Raw genomic sequence first — 19,976 nt, forward strand, 5'->3', positions numbered from 1 at the left:
TCCTCTCTGACCTCTGCTTCCATTATTATATCTTCTCTCTCTGATTCTAACCCTCCTGTCTCCCTTTTACAAGGACCCTTGTGGTTACATTTAGGGCCCACTAAATTCTCTCCCCATCTCAAAACCTGAACATAATCACAGCAGCAAAATCCCTTTTATGGTGCAATGGATCATATTCGCAGTTTCTGGAGACTGAGACATGGACCTCTTTCGGGGGTGGTCATCATTCCACCCACCACAGTCATTAAATGGAATTGTACAGACGGCGATCTCCTGAGTCTGTTTTCCTTCACTCCACCCAATGCCTTTGGGACCCATCTGTGCGGTGGTGAGTATCAAAGGTTTGCTTCTCGTCCTTGCTGAGTAGTACCGTGTGGTGTACATGCACCACTGTTTATCCACTCACCTGCAGACGGATGTTTGCGTGGCTCCCAGTTTTTGGCGATTATGAATAGGGCAGCTATAAACATGCGAGTACAGACGTTGGTGTGAAAAAGAGTTTTTGTTTCTCTTGGGTGAACTCCCAGGAGAAGGAGAAACTCTGCTTTAAAATCTGTGCTTATCTTAAGATATTTCATTGAGGTCTATTGATATACAATATCGAATATAATACAATATAATGATAATAATTATAACATACACCTAGGAGTTAAATATTCCTGTGACCAAGGGGAAGGAGGTGGACACTGAGACTCGGAGAGGTCATGTAAGCTGCCTGAGGTCAAACCTAGGTCTTCCTGACCGCCCCCCACCCCCAAGACCCCAGACTCCCTGCCCAGAATGAGCACACCTGAGGACAACTGTATGACGATTGGCGAGGCGCTACCCCATGGCACTGGGTGGGTTCAAAGCCCAGCTCTGCCGTCTGCCGCTGTGTGATGTTAGCCAAGTGACTTTGCCTCTCTGTGCCTCTACTTCCTCATTTGTAACGCGGGGATAGAAATACTATAGCGGGTGGCCTCCTAGGGTTGTTGAGGAAATAAACGAACCAAGGCACATAATGTAGTGAAGAGTGTCGGGCCAGGGGGCCCTGTGAGTGTTATTTGTATTTCTTCATAAATATTGATGGAGGCCCTCCGTGTTTTGATACGTTGGCAATCCAGACAGAACGACCGCCACCCCCCCAGGCTACGGAGGGGCTTGAGCTCTGGGCCACGTGGGGAATGAACAGGAAGGAGAAACTGGAGGCCAAGAGACTGGGGAGGAGGCTGCGTTGAGGGTCCAGGGGGGCGAGGAGGAGACCTGAGCTGGACAGGGGTGCTGGGGACAGAGAAGCAGAGCTAAGGCCTGGTGGGCTGTGGGGTGGGGGGATGGGAGGAAGGAGGGTCGCCAGGTTGGGCCATTCTTAGAGTTTCATGTCCCGGGGTCTCCCTAGCAGGGCAGGCCAGGCCCCTTCGAGGAGGCTAAGTACGTCCTTGGCCCATTGCCCGTCATGTGGGCTGTAGCTCTGTCCGCTGTTCCTCCTGCGGCTGGTCTCTGCCCCAGCCCAGCTGTCACCTTCATTCCTCTGCTCCAACCAAGCAATAGCTGCATGCCAGGCCCCGGACCTCGAATGGGAAAGGCTAGGAGCCCAGGGAGAGGAAAGGTCACCCCAGGGCCAGATTTAATTTACAAGGTGGGGAGAGAAGACACACAGCACCTGTTTGGGGACACACAGTAAGATTCAGCCAAGCAGGAATCCAGGTGGGGTCCCCCCTCTCCAGCCTCCTGGCAGGAGGAACAGCTGATGCAAGGCCAGAGGCTGGAATAGTGCTTAGTGCATTGGGGGGCTTTGACTGGAGTGGGGGGATGTGGGGAAGGAGGGCCTGGAACAGAACTGTCTTCGGGGCTGAGGTTCAAATCTCAGCTCTGCTCGGTACTTACCGCATGGCCTTGGCCAAATCGCTTCCCCTCCCTCAACCTCCATTTTCTCACCTGTCGCCTCATAACATGCAGGGAGATCCCAGCTCTCCCCAAGTCATGTCTCGATTATTTATTAAACATTGATGCTCAGTCATTTACTGAGCAAATAGTTGTTCTGGGCCCAGAGGGCACATGGTAAGGTCTGGACACTGTTGACCTGGAATGAGGCCAGGCTTTGGACGTTTCTAAAGTCCCCAGAGGGGATTGTAAAATGCCCAGGGCTGAGAACCACCGAGGCAGGTGATAGGAGGTAACAAGTGCTCTTTGAGTTTCCTTAACTTTTTTCCTGGTAACCCCCTTCATTCATTCGCCCATTTATTCATTCAAATGTTCATTCATCACACATTCATTTATTCACACATTCATTCAATCACACATTCATTCATTCACACGTTCATTCATTCAGTCAAATACTGGTTGGACACCAACAATGTGCCAGCACTGTGGATTCCACCCTGGCCTCCACCCTTGACCCCCAATTTGGAGATTGTAAGTGCTGAGGGGGATGGCGAGACACCCTCATATTTATTCATGTACGCGTTCAGTGACTATTTCAGGGACTCCTGAAGGGCACAGTATCTTTTCCTGGTTGGCAACTCTGTTTTCCTCTCCGGTAAGCTGGGGAGGACACTTCTCCTTCAAGGAGCTGTTGGTGAGATCAAAGACAAAAATAGCGCTGTACGCTAAAGGGAGCTTCAGTGTCCTGAGCATTTATTAGGAACCAGGGGCTTAAAGTATATTATCCCTTTTAATCTTTAGGTAGGATTAAAACCTTGAGGTTGAGATTACTGTTATCTTCATGTGTCAGAAGAGGAAAATGAGGCTCAAAGAGGTGAGATCTGCTGCCCAGGGCACAGAGAGAGCACATGTGACCCATCAGAGCCAAGACCCAGGCATTTAGCAGCTAATCTGCCTAGTGACTGATGGCCTCACAGCCCCGCCCACTGGCCTAAATCTGCCTGGCAACTAGTGACATCACTAATTCCGCTGCCTGCGCTCAACCTATGACATCACTGAACAATAAAGTAATTACAATAAGCTGAGGGCCTACTGTGTGCCAAAGGCGGTGCCAAGCAGTCCCTCCTCTGGGCTCACACGATGCCCGGTGTTGCCTCTATTACTAAGTATAATAATAACAATAATTTTAGCCTGGATTTATCGAATGCAGACCACAAGCCAGGCTCTATTTTAATCATTTTTGTTTCTATGGGTGCATTAAACCCTCCCACTATCTCTATTTTTTTTTAATTAAGAAACATTTACATAGTGTATATTCCTATGTCAGGCCCAGTTCTAAGCACTTTTTACATGCTCACGACCATCCGATGAGGTAATGTTTACTTATTATCCCCATTTTATGGATGAAAGGACTGAAGCACAGAGAGGATGAATGACTTGCCCACAGCCACATGACTGGAGAGAGGTAGGATTCAGATTCATGTATTCTGGCTCCAGGGTTTATGCCGTTAACCAAGACACCATGCTGCTTCTCCTATCCCTATTTTACAGCTGAGGAAACTGAGGACTAGAGAGATTAAGCCCCAGGCCTCAGCTCGGCTAGAGAGTGCCAAAGCCAGACTCTCAGCCTGCAATGTCCAGCTCCAGAAACACAATCTTTCTCACATTTGTCCTACTTAGGTTACTTAGAAGCAGGGCCTGCAAAGCCCCTGCCACCACCCCTCTGAGGTGACCAGCCCTTCCTTCCTGGTCCCCTCGGGAACATCCCCCAGCCAGGAACAGAGGGGGCCTTTTCCAATAGACCCTAGCCCTCCCGGCCCCGCCTTGGGACACTGCCCTTTGGAAACCCTGGCTGGGCTGAGCCTTACCTGGGCTCCCCAGAGCCCTCCTTTGACCCCAGGCAGGTGAAACAATTCTCTAGCTTTTGTCCTTCTCCTGCAAGCGTGAGCCTGGTGCCAAGCTTTGGAGAAATTCCCCATCCCTCAAATCTCTGAAGCTGGTGGAGGCCTTCAGGAAAGACACTGGGAGATCCCTGGGCAAGTCACAGCCTTCAATGGGCCTCAGTTTCCTCATCTGTCAACTGGGCGCACGAGGGAAAACTAACAGAAAAGACCTGTGCAAGACAGCTGGGGTTTCACCTTCACTGGGCCCAGCACCTCGTCTCCATTGTTTTTTTCCCTCGCCTCATTTTTATTAAAAACAGTTGTTTTAGTGGGAAGTGTAATTTTTTCCCTTTAATGTTTTATTCATTCATTCATTCATTCATTGCAAGTTTTTTTTTTTTAACATCTTTACTGGAGTATAATTGCTTTACAATGGTGTGTTAGTTTCTGCTTTATAACAAAGTGAATCAGCTATACATATTCATGTATCCCCATATCTCTTCCCTCTTGCGTCTCCCTCCCTCCCACCCTCCCTATCCCACCCCTCTAGGTGGTCACAAAGCACCGAGCTGATCTCCCTGTGCTTCCCACTAGCTATCTATTTTACGTTTGGTAGTGTATATATGTCCATGCCACTCTCTCACTTTGTCCCAGCTTACCCTTCCCCCTCCCTGTGTCCTCAAGTCCATTCTCTAGTAGGTCTGCCTCTTTGTTCCCTTCCTGCCCCTAGGTTCTTCATGACCATTTTTTTTGTTTTGTTTTGTTTTTTAGATTCCCTATATATGTGCTAGCATACAGTATTTGTTTTTCTCTTTCTGACTTACTTCATTCTGTATGACAGACTCTAGGTCCATCCACCTCACTACAAATAACTCAATTTCATTTTTTTTTATGGCTGAGTAATATTCCATTGTATATATGTGCCACATCTTCTTTATCCATTCATCTGTCGATGGACACTTAGGTTGCTTCCATGTCCTGGCTACTGTAAATAGAGCTGCAGTGAACATTGTGGTACATGACTCTTTTTGAATTATGGTTTTCTCAGGGTGTATGCCCAGTAGTGGGATTGCTGGGTCCTATGGTAGTTCTATTTTTAGTTTTTTAAGGAACCTCCACACTGTTCTCCATAGTGGCTGTATCAATTTATATTCCCACCAACAGTGCAAGAGGGTTCCTTTTTTCTCCACACCCTCTCCAGCATTTATTGTTTGTAGATTTTTTGATGATGGTCATTCTGACTGGTGTGAGGTGATACCTCATTGTAGTTTTGATTTGCATTTCTCTAATGATTAATGATGTTGAGCATTCTTTCATGTGTTTGTTGGCAGTCCGCATATCTTCTTTGGAGAAATGTCTATTTAGGTCTTCTGCCCATTTTTGGATTGGGTTGTTTGTTTTTTTGATATTGAGCTGCATGAGCTGCGTGTAAATTTTGGAGATTAATCCTTCGTCAGTTGCTTCATTTGCAAATATTTTCTCCCATTCTGAGGGCTGTCTTTTCGTCTTGTTTATGGTTTCCTTTGCTGTGCAAAAGCTTTGAAGTTTCATTAGGTCCCATTTGTTTATTTTTGTTTTTATTTCCATTTCTCTAGGAAGTGGGTCAAAAAGGATCTTGCTGTGATTTATGTCATAGAGTGTTCTTCCTATGTTTTCCTCTAAGAGCTTTATAGCGTCCAGTCTTGCATTTAGGTCTCTAATCCATTTAGAGTTTATTTTTGTGTATGGTGTTAGGGAGTGTTCTAATTTCATTCTTTTACGTGTAGCTAGCAGTCCAGTTTTCCCAGCACGACTTATTGAAGAGGCTGTCTTTTCTCCATTGTATGTTCTTGCCTCCTTTATCAAAGATAAGGTGACCATATGTGCATTGCAAGTTTTATTAAAGTAAAACACAAGTGCTGTGAACAGAGCTTCAGTCAATTGCCCAAGGAATTTTGCAGAGGGCACGCCTTATAACCAGCTCCGCCCCCACCTGCCCCCACTTCCCAGGGGTAACCATCTTCCTGCCTTCTAACATCATAGGTGATTTGTCCCTGTGTTAAACTTCCCCTAATTTGAATCATATCATCTAGACTGTCTTGTGTCCTTCATCCTCCGTTCAACATTTTGTTTCTGAGTTTTACCTGTGTGGTTGGACCCTAGCCCTCTTTATAAATCCTCACAATATCTATAAAGCCTCTTCTCTACCCTGAAATGAAATCCACAGACAGTATAACCCACTTACACGCATAATTTTTCCCCCAGTTCGATGTATTGTCCTAAGCGTACCAGAAAGGACCACAAATGGAAATTAGCGCCGAGTAACGGCTAAGAATGGGCAAATCCGTGTTCCATGGGGTCTGAAGCTTATACTGTTTTGAGGGGATTCCCCTTAAGAAAAAGAATCAGGGGCATTCCTCGGCGGTCCAGTGGTTAGGACTCTGGGCTTCCACTGCAGGGGGCCCGTGTTCAATCCCTGGTCTGGGAACTAGGATCCCACAAGCCACCCGGCGTGGCCAGAAAAATAAATAAATAAAATTTTTTTTAAAAAAAGAAAGAGGGCTTCCCTGGTGGCGCAGTGGTTGAGAGTCCGCCTGCCGATGCAGGGGACGCGGGTTCGTGCCCCGGTCCGGGAGGATCTCGCATGCCGCGGAGCGGCTGGGCCCGTGAGCCATGGCCGCTGAGGCTGCGCGTCCGGAGCCTGTGCTCCGCAACGGGAGGGGCCACAACAGTGAGAGGCCCGCGTACCGCAAAAAAATATATATATAATAAAATAAAATAAAAAGAAAACAAGAAAACAAGAAAGAAAGAATCAGTACGTGTGACTGCAACATTAGGAAGAAGGAATGTTTGTTTAGAACGAGAAAAGAAATTACAGTGACTTATCTCATTCTGAAAGCTGGCGAACACTCCAAACATTCCAGAAAAACAACACACCAGCTTCTGGCTTCAAACCTGAGTCTCCTCCTCCACCCCATACTTTTGGTGCCAAGAGCCCCTGGGCATGTGACAGCGTGACCTGACTTCCGTGTCCCCAGCCTTCCTGTCATTCATTACTTGCGCCCAACTAGTGGTCCCGGAAGCAAATCCTGCACCCAGCCAGCTCGCCATCCCATAACTACACACAGACATGACCGCAAACCTTGTAAATATCCCAGGAAAGTCCAGTGAAATGTATCCCCAACTCAGCTTTACCTTAGCCAGGTCCCCAAAACACCCATCGTTCTCCCACGCCAGGGTCAGGAGATCTCGAGGGAGGCTGCAAAGGCAAGAGTGATTGAATTAAACGGATTGCTCTCAATACATCTCACTTTGGAAAGCTGTACCTCCTTGTATGGTTATGTGAACACATTGCAGGGTTTTGGGAAAAGCAGCTTGAGTGAGGGGCTTGAAGCTTAAGACTGCCCCAGCTTCCCAGGGACTCCACATCTGGTTTTCGCAGGTGGCCCTGCCTAAGCGGCTCTGTGGCCGCTTAGGAATGGGCAGGGCACCTGACTCTTTGGCCTATGTTTGTAAAATAGGGGATGGTGCCTTCCTGGAGGGTTGGGGTGAAGAGTAAACATGTGGAAAGCGCTTAGTCCCACTTTGCAGAGGTGAAGCGCTGCTTGTCCCGCCAGCTGTGTGGCTTTGGGCAAGTCACTCAACCTCTCTGTGCCCCGCTTCCTTCATCCAGAAAATGGGGATAATAATCATTGTCACCTCATAGGATTGTTATGGGGTGTTAGTAAATCATCCTCACTTTGCAGATGAGGAAAAGGGCGCAGAGAAAATTCCTTGCCAGTGTTCCACCAGCGAGCGGGGTGCACCTCGCCCATCTCCTTGCTCGCCCTCCATCACCTGCCCCGAGATCCCTCCGCCACTTTTTGCCGCCATCTGTCCTGGAGGCCTCAGCTGTAAAGCTGGACCCTTGTGCAGGCTCCTGGGACCTCGAAGGACACTCAAATGCAGGCCCCGTGGGACTTCCCTGGCGGTCCAGTGGTTAAGACTCCGCGCTTCCACTGCAGGAGGCACGGGATCCATCCCTGGTCGGAGAACTAAGATCCCGCCTGCAGCTGACCTAAAAAAACAAGAAAAAAAAGCAGGTCCCTGGCCCCCCACTCTCCCAGGGGTGACCCCTGTCCTCGCCTCCTCCCCGGTCCTTACGGTGTCTCTCCCCCACCCTCCTACAGCCAGAATTTGTCAGGCGAATACTTCAGGTATAAAGGTATCCTCTTCCCCGTCGGGATCTACTCACCTGAGAGCATCAGCATAGCAGAGAACTCGGAAGTGCAGGACGATGACATCTTCATCATCACCTACCCCAAGTCAGGTACCCGCTGGGCCGGGGCAGGGGTGCTACGGAGAGTCTTGTGGGTGTTGAGAAGGGTACACTAAGGAGAATGGAAGAGGAAAGAGGGAGGGGGTGGGGCGGATGGGGGACGCCTACCGAGGTGAGCTTGGCCTTTGCACTGGCAGGTCCCTCCACCAGGGGGCAACCCTTCCCCCAGATCCCTGTGTGCCTCGCTCCCTCCCTTCCACCAGGCTGGCTCTCACACCCACTGGGAGGCCTTCCCGGACCTCCCTGGCTAAAATAGCGTCCCCATCCTGTCCCTCTCTATCCCTTAACACCCCTCATATTTTCCTTCACTGCCGGCCACTATATCATATTTTCATTTGTTGATTTAGTCTCTGGTTTCCTCACTAGAACATGGCTCAGTGAGTGTAGATATTCCGGTTTGTCTTGATTGCGGCTGTGTTCTTTGAACTTAAAACAGTGCCTGGAACTTATTCAATAAATATTTCAGGAAGGAAGGAAGGAGGGAAGGAAGGAAGGAAGGAAAGAAAGATCTTAATTTTCTCCATTCGGTTACTGAAATGCTACATACTGTTTGTCTACCACGTGCAGAGACACAGCTCTAAACAAAGCAGACATTTGTTGGGAGATAGACACAGGCTTCATTTAAACATGCAGTCGCCTATATTACTATCTAATTAGGGTTAGGGTGGGTCCCCTCCCCCCCAAGGAAAGGTGAAGAGAGCATTAAGTGTAGGTAATAAGAAGGTCTGCGGGATAAGGGCAGGCTTCCTGGGGAGAAGGTGTTCATGCAGAGAGTTGGAATCTGCAGAGCGGTTTGAGTGGGAAAGGGTATCCTAGACAGAGGGACAGCATGTGCAAAGGCCCTGAGGTGGGAGGTGGTTCAGTGAGTTTGAGGAAGCAAGAGAAGCTCAGTGGGACTGCGGTGGAGGGAGTGACAAGAGAGGCCCGGTGGCAGGGTGTGTGTGGGGGTTCTTCTCTAAAACGTTGGAGCTGCCTTCTTAATTTTTTTCAAAATATTTTTGAAATTTTTCAAAATATTATATTCACCTTTTCCAGCATAGAGTTCAATGAGGGTTTTTTTGCTTTTTGGTAACATTAAAAAAAATAATTCCCATACCATACAATTCACCCATTTGAAAGTCTAAAAATCTATGGCTGTAGTATATTCACCAAGTTGTGCAACCATCACTACAGTCAACTTTAGAACATTTTCATCACCCCTAACAAGAAACTCCGTACCCATTAGACATCACCTCCCAATCCCCGCATCCACATCCCTAAGCCTTAGGTATCTGCTTTCTCACTGTATGGATTTGCCCGTTCTGGACATTTCAGATAAATGGAATGATACAATACACGGTCTTTTGTGTCTGGTATCTTTCACTTAGAGTAATGTTTTTGAGGTTCATCCAAGTTGTTGTCAGTGCTTCATTCCTTTTTATGGCCGAATAATATTCCGCAATATGGTTATACTACATTCTGCTTATTCATTTATCAGCTGATAAACAATCAGTTGGGTTGTATTCACTCTTTGACTCTTATGAATAATGCTTGTAGGAACATTGATATACAAATCTGTCTGTGGATATGTTTTCATTTCTCTTGGAGTTCTATGAGTTTTGAGAGACATATACAAGATACATCACAATCAAGATATAGAGCAGTTCAGGGACTTCCCTGGTGGTCCAGTGGTTAGGACTCGACACTTCCACTTCAGGAGGCCTGGGTTCAACCCCTGGTGGGGGAACTAGGATCCTGCAAGCCGTGTGGCATGGCCAAAAAAAAAAAGATATAGAACAGTTCCATCACCCACCTAAAACAAACAAAATAACCCTTCACACCCTTTTGTGGTCAGCCCCTTCCTCAACCCAGCCCCGGGCAACCATTGATCTGTTTGCTGCCCCAATAGTTTTGCCTTTTCCAAAATGTTATATACACGGAATCGTACCCTATGTAGCTTTTGAGACTGACTTCTTGCACTCAGCATAATGCATTTTAGATCCATCCAAGTTGTATTTTTTTATTGCTGAGGAGTATTCCATCAGCTGGATGGACCACGGTGGGTTTATCTATTCATCTGTTGAAGGACACTTGGGTTTTTTTCCAGTTTGGGATGAGTATGAATACAGCTGCTATGAAGCTTTGTGTACAAGTCTCTGCATGGAAATACGTTTTCGTTTATCTTGGGTAAATACTTAGAAGTGGGATTGCTGAGTTTATGGGAATTATGTATGCGTAACTTTATGAGAAACTGCCAGACTGGTTTCCATAGTGGAAACCATCTTGCACTTTTTGGCAAGCTGGTTTACCATCTTGCAGTCTCTGCAGCAACATAGGTGGGCTACAGATGCTCTGCTCCTTGTCAGCACTAGATATTGTCAAATTTTTTAAAAAGTCATTCTAACAGATGTGCTCTAGTATCTCATTGTGGTTCGAATTTGCATGTCTCTAATGGCTAATGATGTTGAGCATCTTTTCAGGGGCTTACTAGCCATCATTATCTTCCTTGGTAACGTGTCTGTTCCTTTTTTTTTTTTTTTTGCTCTTTTTAACTGGGTTGTTTGTTTTCTAGTTATTGAGTTTTGAGAGTTCTTTATATAATCTGAGTACACATCATTTATCAGATATGCCTTTTGCAAATATTTTCTCCGAGTCTGTGGCTTGTCTTTTCATTTTCTTTTCAGTGTCTTCTCAGAGCAAAAGTTTAAATTTTGATGAGCTCCAACTGTCAATTTTTTCTTTAATGGATCAGATTTTTGATGTCACCGCTATGAAATCTTTTCCTAAACCAAAGTCATAAAGACGGCCTTTATGTTTTCTTCCAGAAGCTTTACAGTTTTAGATTTTACACTGAAGTCTATGATCTATTTTAAGATAATTTTTATATGTGGTATGAGGTATAGATCAAGGTTCTTTGTTTGCATATGGTTGTCCAGTTGTTCTAGCTATTTTTTAAAGTTTAAAATAGCTTAATTTCTCTCTTAGAAAGTAATGCATTCATAGTTCAAAATTCAAGAGGTACAAAAAGGTTTACACTGTAAGATCTCTCTTCTCCCACAGTCACCAGTAGTCTCTGTATCTTTCCAGAATTTGCATGTACAAGAAAATAATGTACATAATTTTTTTTACTTTTTTCCCACAAAAGTTCACACATGATACACGCCATTTTGCCTCATGTTTTTGTTTTGTTTTGTTTTGTTTTATGGTTGTGCCTTCTTTTTCTTTGTATTTTGATATCATCCCATCTTAGAACTGTAAACAAAGAGCTTCCTGGTTTTTGGTTTTTCTTACACTTCCATAGTATCGCATAACATTAGATGTACAAGAATTCTTGTTTAACTAGTTCCTTACTGATTAGCTTTTCCTGGTTTCTAATCTTTTGCATTTATTTATTTTTTTAAATTTATTTATTTATTTTTGGCTGCATTGGGGTCTTCCTTGCGCGCGGGCTGGGCTTTCTCTAGTTGCTGAGAGCGGGGGCTACTCTTCACTGCAGTGCACGTGCTTCTCATTGTGGTGGCTTCTCTCGTTGCAAAGCAGGGGCTCTAGGCACACAGGCTTCAGTAGCTGTGGCAGGTTTAGTTGCTCCGCGGCATGTGAGATCTTCCCGGACCAGGGCTTGAACTCATGTCCCCTGCATTGGCAGGCGGATTCTTAACCACTGCACTAGCAGGGAAGTCCCCAGTCTTTTGCATTTATACACCGTATAAACTTTACACACAATGCCACATCTTGTGCAAGTGTCATTTGCACACGTACGCATTTATCTGTAGATACGGAATTACTTGGTCAGAGCCTCTGTGCGTTTGCAATTTTGATGAATATAGCCAAATTTCCCTCCACAGAAGTTGTGGAAATCTGTTCTCCAAACAGCAGGCTTTGTTTGAAACAGCTCTGGTGATAGACGGTAGTAGTGATGTTTGCACAACAATGTAAATGTACTTAATGCCTCAGAACCGTACTCTTTTTTTTTTTTTTTGCGGTACGCGGGCCTCTCACTGTTGTGGCCTCTCCCGTTGCGGAGCACAGGCTCCGGATGCGCAGGCCCAGCGGCCATGGCTCACGGGCCCAGCCGCTCCGCGGCATGTGGGATCTTCCCGGACCGGGGCACGAACCCGTGTCCCCTGCATCGGCAGGCGGACTCTCAAGCACTGTGCCACCAGGGAAACCCCCCGTACTCTTAAAAATGGTTAAATTGGTAAAGTTCATGTTAGGTATCTTTTGCCACATACCCACAAAAAAAGAATTATTAAGTGGTAACAGGGGATTAAAACACCAAGGGGTAAAGAGAACCCTAAACAATACAAGAAGAGCCAATACGGGGCGAAGCCCCTCCCTCTAGGACTGAAGCAGAGAGCACCCAAGGAAATTTGCTTTGGGATGCGGGTCGGGGTGAGGGGGAGTAAGTGTCACTGGGGTCTACTGCACTGCTGGCCGCTGTCCATCACAAGAGTTGGCTGGGAGAAGCCCAGGAGAACCAGGAAGAGGAACCCCATCCTTCTGCAGGGTTCCTCTGCACCCTCTACTGACAAAGCTTCACATCACGCTAGGTGGCAAAGGAGATCCATTTACACAGCTCCAATGGCACAAAGCAGGGCAACCAAGAGTGGATTTGGAGCTGAGAGGCAATACACTGGGAACTGGCACAGGGAAGTTCTTAGAATCCAGGACAATATAATACTAATGCCAGATGATTGTTCACATTACGATTATTTCTCATCTGACCTACCTGTAATCTCCTGGAATCCAGACCTGTGAACTGGGTCATGGATGAGATCCCTTCCTACTATGTGACGTTTGTGGATCCCTCAAGAAATCAAGGGCTTACTCCCATGAAAGGGCAGTGAAAGGAGCTGAGATTTTAAGTCTAGCCACCTGAATTCAGTTCCAGCTTCCTCTATGTATTAATGGAGTGCTTCAGAATCTCAGAAGCTGGACCCAATAGCAATTTATTTCTTGGGAATTCCCTGGCAGTCCAGTGGTTAGGACTCCATGCTTTCACTGCAGAGGGCCCGGGCTCAATGCCTGGTCGGGGAACTAAGATCCCACAAGCTGCGTGGCGCCGCCAAAAAAAAAAAAAATTTATTTCTCATTCCTGTAAATTCCACCTAGTGCTGGATAGATGGGGGGAAGTGGGGGGGAAATCCATGCAGTCTCCAGCATCCTGGCTCCTTCCATCTTATGGCTCTGCCATCCCCAGGAGCCCCAGTTTCCACTGGCATCTCTGCACTCAGCCAGCAGGGGGCGGGGGCGGGGGTGGGGGTGGAGAGGAGGTGTCACGTGGCCGGTGTTTATGGGCCAAGTCTGGAAATGGCTGCACATGGCTGCCACTGCACTTCCTTGGCCAGAACTCAGTCACACGGTCCCACATGTAGCTTCAGGGGAGGCTGTTATATTCCCGGTGGAGAAACGAAATGGGGTTGGGTGGACAGTTAGCCAAACCTGGCCAGGTGCCACTTCCAAGCTTTGCCGCCTTAGTTAGCAACTTTGTTTCTTTGAGCTTCAATTTCCTGCTTTGAAAATAAAGATAACCAACCCTAAGTGGGAAGGAGGGATAAATCAGGAGTTTGGGATTAACAGATGCACACTACTATATATAAAAGAGATAAACAACAAGGACCTACTGTATAGCACAGGGAGCTATATTCAATATCTTGTAATAACCTACGTACACCGGCTCAACTATATTTCAATTTTAAAAAAACATGACTAATCCTAACTTCTGTGCTGTGTAAGGAATCCATGCAATAAACATATGTAGCAAATTGTACAATAAATGCAGCCATTATGAATTTGATTGTATCCCCCCTTCACCCCTCCCCACCTCTGATTAATTTGCCCAATTCTTCCAACAGGCACAAACTGGATGATTGAGATCCTCAGCTTAATCCTAAAGGACGGGGACCCCTCCTGGATCCGCTCAGTGCCCATTTGGAAGCGGTCGCCCTGGTGTGAGGCCATCATGGGTGCCTTCAGCCTCCCCGACCAGCCCAGCCCTCGCCTCATGAGTTCTCATCTCCCCATCCAGCTCTTCACCAAGGCCTTCTTCAACTCCAAGGCCAAGGTGTGGGAGGATGGAGGGGAGTGTGTGTTGGTGGGGCAAAGTATAACTAACTGATGAACTCAGCACCTATTTATTGAGGACCTACTGTGTGCCCGGCCCTGATCTAGAACAGCAGCAAATACACACACAAGGAACACCTGCCTTATGAGCCCACATTCTAAAGGGGACAGACAAAGAATAAATGGAGTCAATAAGGAAAAGATTGAATACATCCAAGGTGATCAGTTCACATCGAGAAGGAGGGAAGGTGGGGGTTAGAGTTAGGGGTAGGGGTTGCAGTTATAAATAGGGTGGTCAAAGGAGGCCTCAGTAAGAAGGTGTGGTTTGAGTAAAGACCTGGGAGGTGAGGGAAGGAAGCCAAAGGGGGGGTTCTGGGGGAAGAACATTCCCGGCAGAGACACGAACAGGTGCAAAGGCCCTGGGGTCGATGTGGCATGCCTGAGGTCCAGCAAGGAGGACTGTGTGCTTGCATCTAAGTGAGCAAGGGGGAGAGGAAGAGAGATGGGGTCAGAGAGGTAACAGGGACCAAAATGTGCAGGGCTGTGTGGACTTTGGTGGGGAGTTTGCTTGTCGCTGATTGAGACGGGAGCCAGGGGAGGGCTCAGAGCCAAGGAGAAACAAGATCCAACTTAGGTTTTCACAGGCGCCCTCTGGCTGCAAGTCAGGGAACAGACCATCAGGGTGAGGGCAGAAGCCAGGTGCCAGGGAGGAGGTGACAATGGAGGCAAACAGGGTGGTGGCCACAGGGAGCTGAAGAAAAAGGGCCGGGTTTGGAGTGTATTTGGATGATGGAACCAGGAGGAGTGGCTGGCCGGTTGGATGTGGGTGTGAGAGAAACTGATGAGTCAAGGGTGACTGCAGGGGGTTTGGTTTAAGCAACTGGGAGGATGGGGCTGCCACGAACTGAGACGGGGAGGTTGGAGAGGAGAGGTTTGGGGGGAAGATGGCTCTGCTGTGACCCATCGACACCCAGGTGGAGGATGCCAGTGGGCAGTGAGATAGACAAATCTGGATTTGACAGGAGAGATGTGGGCTGGACACATCTATTTGCAAGCTATTGAGATGTGTATGTATATATATGGAGAGAGACAGAGATAGAGAGAAACAGAGACAGACAGAGAGACAGAGACAGAGAAATTAAAGCCAGGAGACTGCTGGGATCACCAAGGAAGGAAGTGAGTATAGACAGAGAAGAGATCAGATTGCAACCTAAGGGTCCCCAAGACCACCTTCAGGCTCAGTGATTCAATAGAAGGACTCCAGAACTCAGCAAAGCTGTTATACTCACAGTTATAGCTTATTATGGAGGAAGGATAGAGATTAAGGTCAATGAAAGGAAGAGGTGGGAAGTCCCTGGAGGTCCAGTGGTTAGGACTTTGCGCTCACACTGCCGAGGGCCCGGGTTCAATCCCCAGTCAGGGAACTAAAATCCCACAAGCCGTGTGGCGAGGCAAAAAAAAAAAAAAAAGATGAAGGGAAGAGGTGCCTGGGGGAGGGTGAGACCAGCCACCAGCTTCAAGTTCTCTCTCTCCCAGTGGAGTTGCATGGACAGTGCTCAGTCCTCCAGCAATGACATGTGACAACACACACGGAGTATCACCAAGGAAGCTCACCCGAGCCTCAGCATGCAGGGTTTTTGTTGGAGGTTAGCCACATAGCCATGGCTGACCACCTGGGTGGATGACCTTGGTCCTGGGGAAGGACAGGTCTGATGCGGCTGGAGTGGGGTTAGTTGTGGAATATCAAGCTGGTAAACAGATTGGAACCAGGTCATCAGGGCCTTGAATGCCAGACCCAGGGTCTGGGGCTCCACTCTGGGGCGCTGGAGAGCCAAGGAGGGCACGGTCAGCTCTGGGTACAGAAAGACCCTCTGGGGTTGTGTGGAGGCTGGGAGGCAGGGGGGGAGGCTGGGGCCTCCTCTGCAGGAATAGGAAGGAAGGGTGGCTGTCCTTCTCTTGGTCAACACCCCTCACCATGATCTCGCCTACCCTGAACCCCAGGCCCTCCTCCTCCACTCTTTATTTCCTGAAGCCAAACTGTCCCTCTACCTGGTCTTGAAACAGTCCCTCTCTTTTCCTAGAATGTGGGAGGGAGCTCTCCCCTCCTGTGGATTGAGGCGAACTGATCTGAACTCCCATTAGCTAGGAAGTCCCTTGAGAAGTCTACCCTGAGTCCGTCCTGCTGCAGGATCAGAAGAGAGAGGTCTCGAGGGCACGAAACCTCGGGGTCTGACATATTCTCCCCTCTTCCCAACACCCACACACAGGTGATCTACATGGGCCGGAACCCCCGGGACGTGGTGGTCTCGCTCTATCACTACTCCAAGATCGCCAGGCAGCTGAAGGACCCTGGCACGCCTGACCAGTTCCTGAAGAATTTCCTCAAAGGCGAAGGTGAGGACTGGGGCAGAGTGAGGTGGGGGGAGCCCCTAGTGGACAGAGGAGGGATAAGAAGGAGCTGGGGAGACGCGGGGGCCATGTGGGGCTAGTTGGGCCCCTCTGAGCCCCAGCAGGGGGTGGCCCAGCTGCCCATCCCTCACCCTGCCTGTCTCTCTGCCCTCAGTGCAGTTCGGCTCCTGGTTCGACCACATTAAGGGCTGGATTCGGATGCAGGGGAAAGAGAACTTCTTGTTTATCACCTACGAGGAGCTGCAGCAGGTGATTCCCCCTCCCGCACCTCCACCCAGCGCCCCCTCACTCCTCCCTTCTTCACGCCTTCCAGCTCCCCTTCCCAGATGGCAGAGAGCTAAGGAGAAAAGGCAAGTGGGGAAGGAGGATCTGGAATGTGTGTGGGCACGATTTTCAGAACGGTGGTCAGGGGAGAGCCATGGAGCTATCTGGGGAAAAGTGTCTCGGGCAGAGGGAAGAGCCAGTGCAAAGGCCCTGAGGTGAGAGCGTGATTGATGTGTTCCAAGGAGAGCAAAGAGGCTGGAGTGGCCAGAGCTGAGAGGGGGTGGCGTGGGAAATGAAGGCACAGAGGGGATGGGACCCGCAGTGAGGATTCTGGCTTTTCTCTGAGTAGGTGGGAGCTATAGGTGGCCTCTAAGCAGGGGAGGTGATAGGTTAAATGAGATGATACAAAACTGTGACCCATGGGAAGTGATGATGGTTTCACTATGGTTGTGACTTGAAAGGCAGAGGGAAGCAGTGGAAGGAGACAGCCTTTGGAGGCAGACGGGGAGCCTGTCTGGACCCCGTCAAGCATCTCTGGGGCAGGCACCTGGGAGAGAGAGGCCTTCTGGCTGGGGCAATCAGGAAGGGCTGCCTGGACGAAGGGACCATGCAGAATGACTACGACTTTGCCCGGCTGTAAGGAGGACGCTGGGCTTCCAGATGGACCAGTTCACAGTGAACGTGTCCAACTCTTCTCTGTTCTTAACAAAGATCTGTTCTGAGAGGCTGGGAATCTAAGCGGTTCCCAATACATGTTCCTTCACCAATGGCCCCAGACACGTTCTCTTCCTGTGTGTGCATTTCGTATCCTCCTTTTTGTTGGTATTTTGTGTAGCAGAAAGAGCCTGGATTTTGGTATTCAAAAAGCCGTTAAAATCCTCTTTAAAATCTCAGAGCCTCAGAGGTCTCATCCTTAAAATGGGTGGAAAATGCTGGCTCAGAGGGCTGTTAAGGACCACAGTACCTGGCTTTGGCATATTGTAACTGTCTGACAAGGTACAGCAAAGTGTTAATATAGTGTGCCAAAGTAAGAGTAATTAGGTCCTGAGCAAGGGCCTATCTGGTTAATAATAACCATAATAGCAATGTTTCCGCCTCTCAAGCTGCAAAATATGGTAATTTTTAAATGGTTCACCCCAATATTATTATCGCCCCCATTTTATAGAGGAGGAAAGTGGAGGCTTATAACCTCGAGAGAGTTGAGAAACTGCCTGAGGCGCATAGCTCTTCACTGCAGACCCCATGGGTTTGGTTTTTTTTTTTCCCACCCTGGTAAATCTCTTTTGATGGAAAGATCTAGAAAAGATTTCGGCATCACCCCTCCCCTCTGTTTTCCATCAAGCTTTGTTCTCTGAACCAAAAACTGGGCCACGCAGCCTGACCGAGCTTCTGGGCTGCCCCTGAGTGTGAGGAACTGCCAACATGTTAGAATTTCTGGGACACGTCAGTGGTTCAAGAGGATAAAGGGATGGAGGCTTATGAAACCAAGAATGACCTGGAAAATCAGGGCCGTGGGGTCGGTGGAACTGACCAGAAGGCTGACTGTGCCGGGCGCTGCATATCAGGGAAGTTAGGGAGATAGAAGAGGGGATTGTGGGCTTTGGGGAGTCAAATCTGAGCTCCTCCTTGGCTGTGTGACCCTGGAAAGTGTCTTCCCCTCTCTGGGCCTCCATTTACTGATGGGGGTAATGACACCCCGCTGCCAGGATATTGGGAGGATTGGCAAAATACACATGAGGGGCTTGGACTAGAGATCGGTACACAGTAGGTGCTTAATCCACAGTGACTTGAACCATCAGTCATGAGGGAGGTGATACTTGAGCTGCATCTGGATGGGTAAGTTCGCCAGGAGGAGAAGGGTGGTGCGGGGCTTTCCTGGCAGCCCCGTGCCAAGGCCTGCAGGGAGGAAAGCGCAGGGAAGGAGAGGAAAGACCAGGCCATGCCTGTCCTTAAAAGCCAGGCCTGGGGACTGGGGCCCTGAGAAGCTACAGGAGGGCTGGGAACAGGGGAGGGGCAGGGTGAGCTCTGGGTGTGAGGGACTGGAGGCAGGGAGGCCGGGGAGGAGGGTGAGGTGAGGGTCCAGAGGGAGAGGACAAGGCCTGGCCATGCTAGGGGCTGTGGGGACACAGAGGAAGGGATATGGCAGAGAGTTGAAGCAGGAGAGACGGGGCTGTTGACTGACAGGGGCAAGAGGGGGAAGGGGCAAGAGGAGGTTAGGCCGGGCCAGGAGTCTGGCTCTGGGTGAATGATGGGGCTGCTCTGGGATGGGGACCTGGGGTGGGGGGCAGGTTTGGGGCACAGACCAGTTGACACCTGTTTCAAACCTGAAAGAGGGTGACTCTCCATAAGATGCTGGACTGACCTCTGCCCCCTGCTGTGACCTCTGACCCAGGCCCACCCCTTCCCTCCCACCCACAGAACCCTCCAAAACCCCAAACTGTCAAAAACCTTCAGAGGCCATAGCCCAACCCTTCGGCTTGGAGGTGAGGAAACTGAGGCAAAGAGGCAGAATCACCCAGATTCCAGGTCTGGGTTGGGAGTCAGGCAACCAAACTCTGGGACTGATGCTCCTTCCTGGTCTGGGCTCCCCTCCCTCCGCTGACTCATCCCCTGAGCCCTCTCCCCTGCCCCCAGGATCTCCACAGTTCCGTGCAGCGCATCTGCCAGTTCCTCGGCCGGCCGCTGGGCGAGGAAGCGCTGGAGTCCGTCGTGGCGCACTCGGCCTTCAAAGCCATGAAAGCCAACACCATGTCCAACTTCTCCCTGCTGCCCCCCAGCCTGCTGGACCAGCGCCACGGTGCCTTCCTCCGGAAAGGTGAGGGGACTCTGGGGTTCCAAGCCCCATTAGGCCACTGCCTGGCTGTGTGTCTTGGGCAAGTTATTTAACCTCTCTGGGCCTGTTTCCCCAGCTGTTACATGGGGGTGCTCCAACAGAACTGCCTTCATGGGGTCACTGTGGACCCATGAATCCACACACAGGGCTTAGCACGGGGCCTGGCACACAGCTGGTGCTGCGGATGTGCCTGCCGTCTCAGATCCACCACTCCCAGAGAGCTCCCCATGGGAAGAAAACGCATCAAGGCGTTGCCATAGCCAGCTCGGAACGCTATGAGGCTATTTGCAGTCCTTGTGAATCCTTCTTAGCATTAAAGTTCACCCCAGAAATATTCAAGTGTTGGATTACAGGCTGAGTGTGGGAGTGTATTAGTTTTCTATTCCTG

General features: G+C 49.1%; 1 protein-coding gene across 1 annotated transcript in view; it reads left to right on the top strand.

The window, feature by feature from the left end:
- SULT2B1 (sulfotransferase family 2B member 1) overlaps positions 1–19,976 on the top strand; it is a 34,689-nt gene that overhangs the window by 12,781 nt on the left and 1,932 nt on the right. The window contains exons 2-6 of the mRNA XM_007463307.1: positions 7,892–8,031; positions 13,875–14,083; positions 16,350–16,476; positions 16,646–16,740; positions 19,390–19,570. Of these exons, the coding sequence (XP_007463369.1) occupies positions 7,892–8,031; positions 13,875–14,083; positions 16,350–16,476; positions 16,646–16,740; positions 19,390–19,570 (752 nt within the window). The remainder of the gene's footprint in view (positions 1–7,891; positions 8,032–13,874; positions 14,084–16,349; positions 16,477–16,645; positions 16,741–19,389; positions 19,571–19,976) is intronic.

The sequence above is a fragment of the Lipotes vexillifer genome, unplaced genomic scaffold, assembly GCF_000442215.2.
Source record: "Lipotes vexillifer unplaced genomic scaffold, Lipotes_vexillifer_v1.1 scaffold802, whole genome shotgun sequence".
Lineage (NCBI taxonomy): Eukaryota > Metazoa > Chordata > Mammalia > Artiodactyla > Lipotidae > Lipotes > Lipotes vexillifer.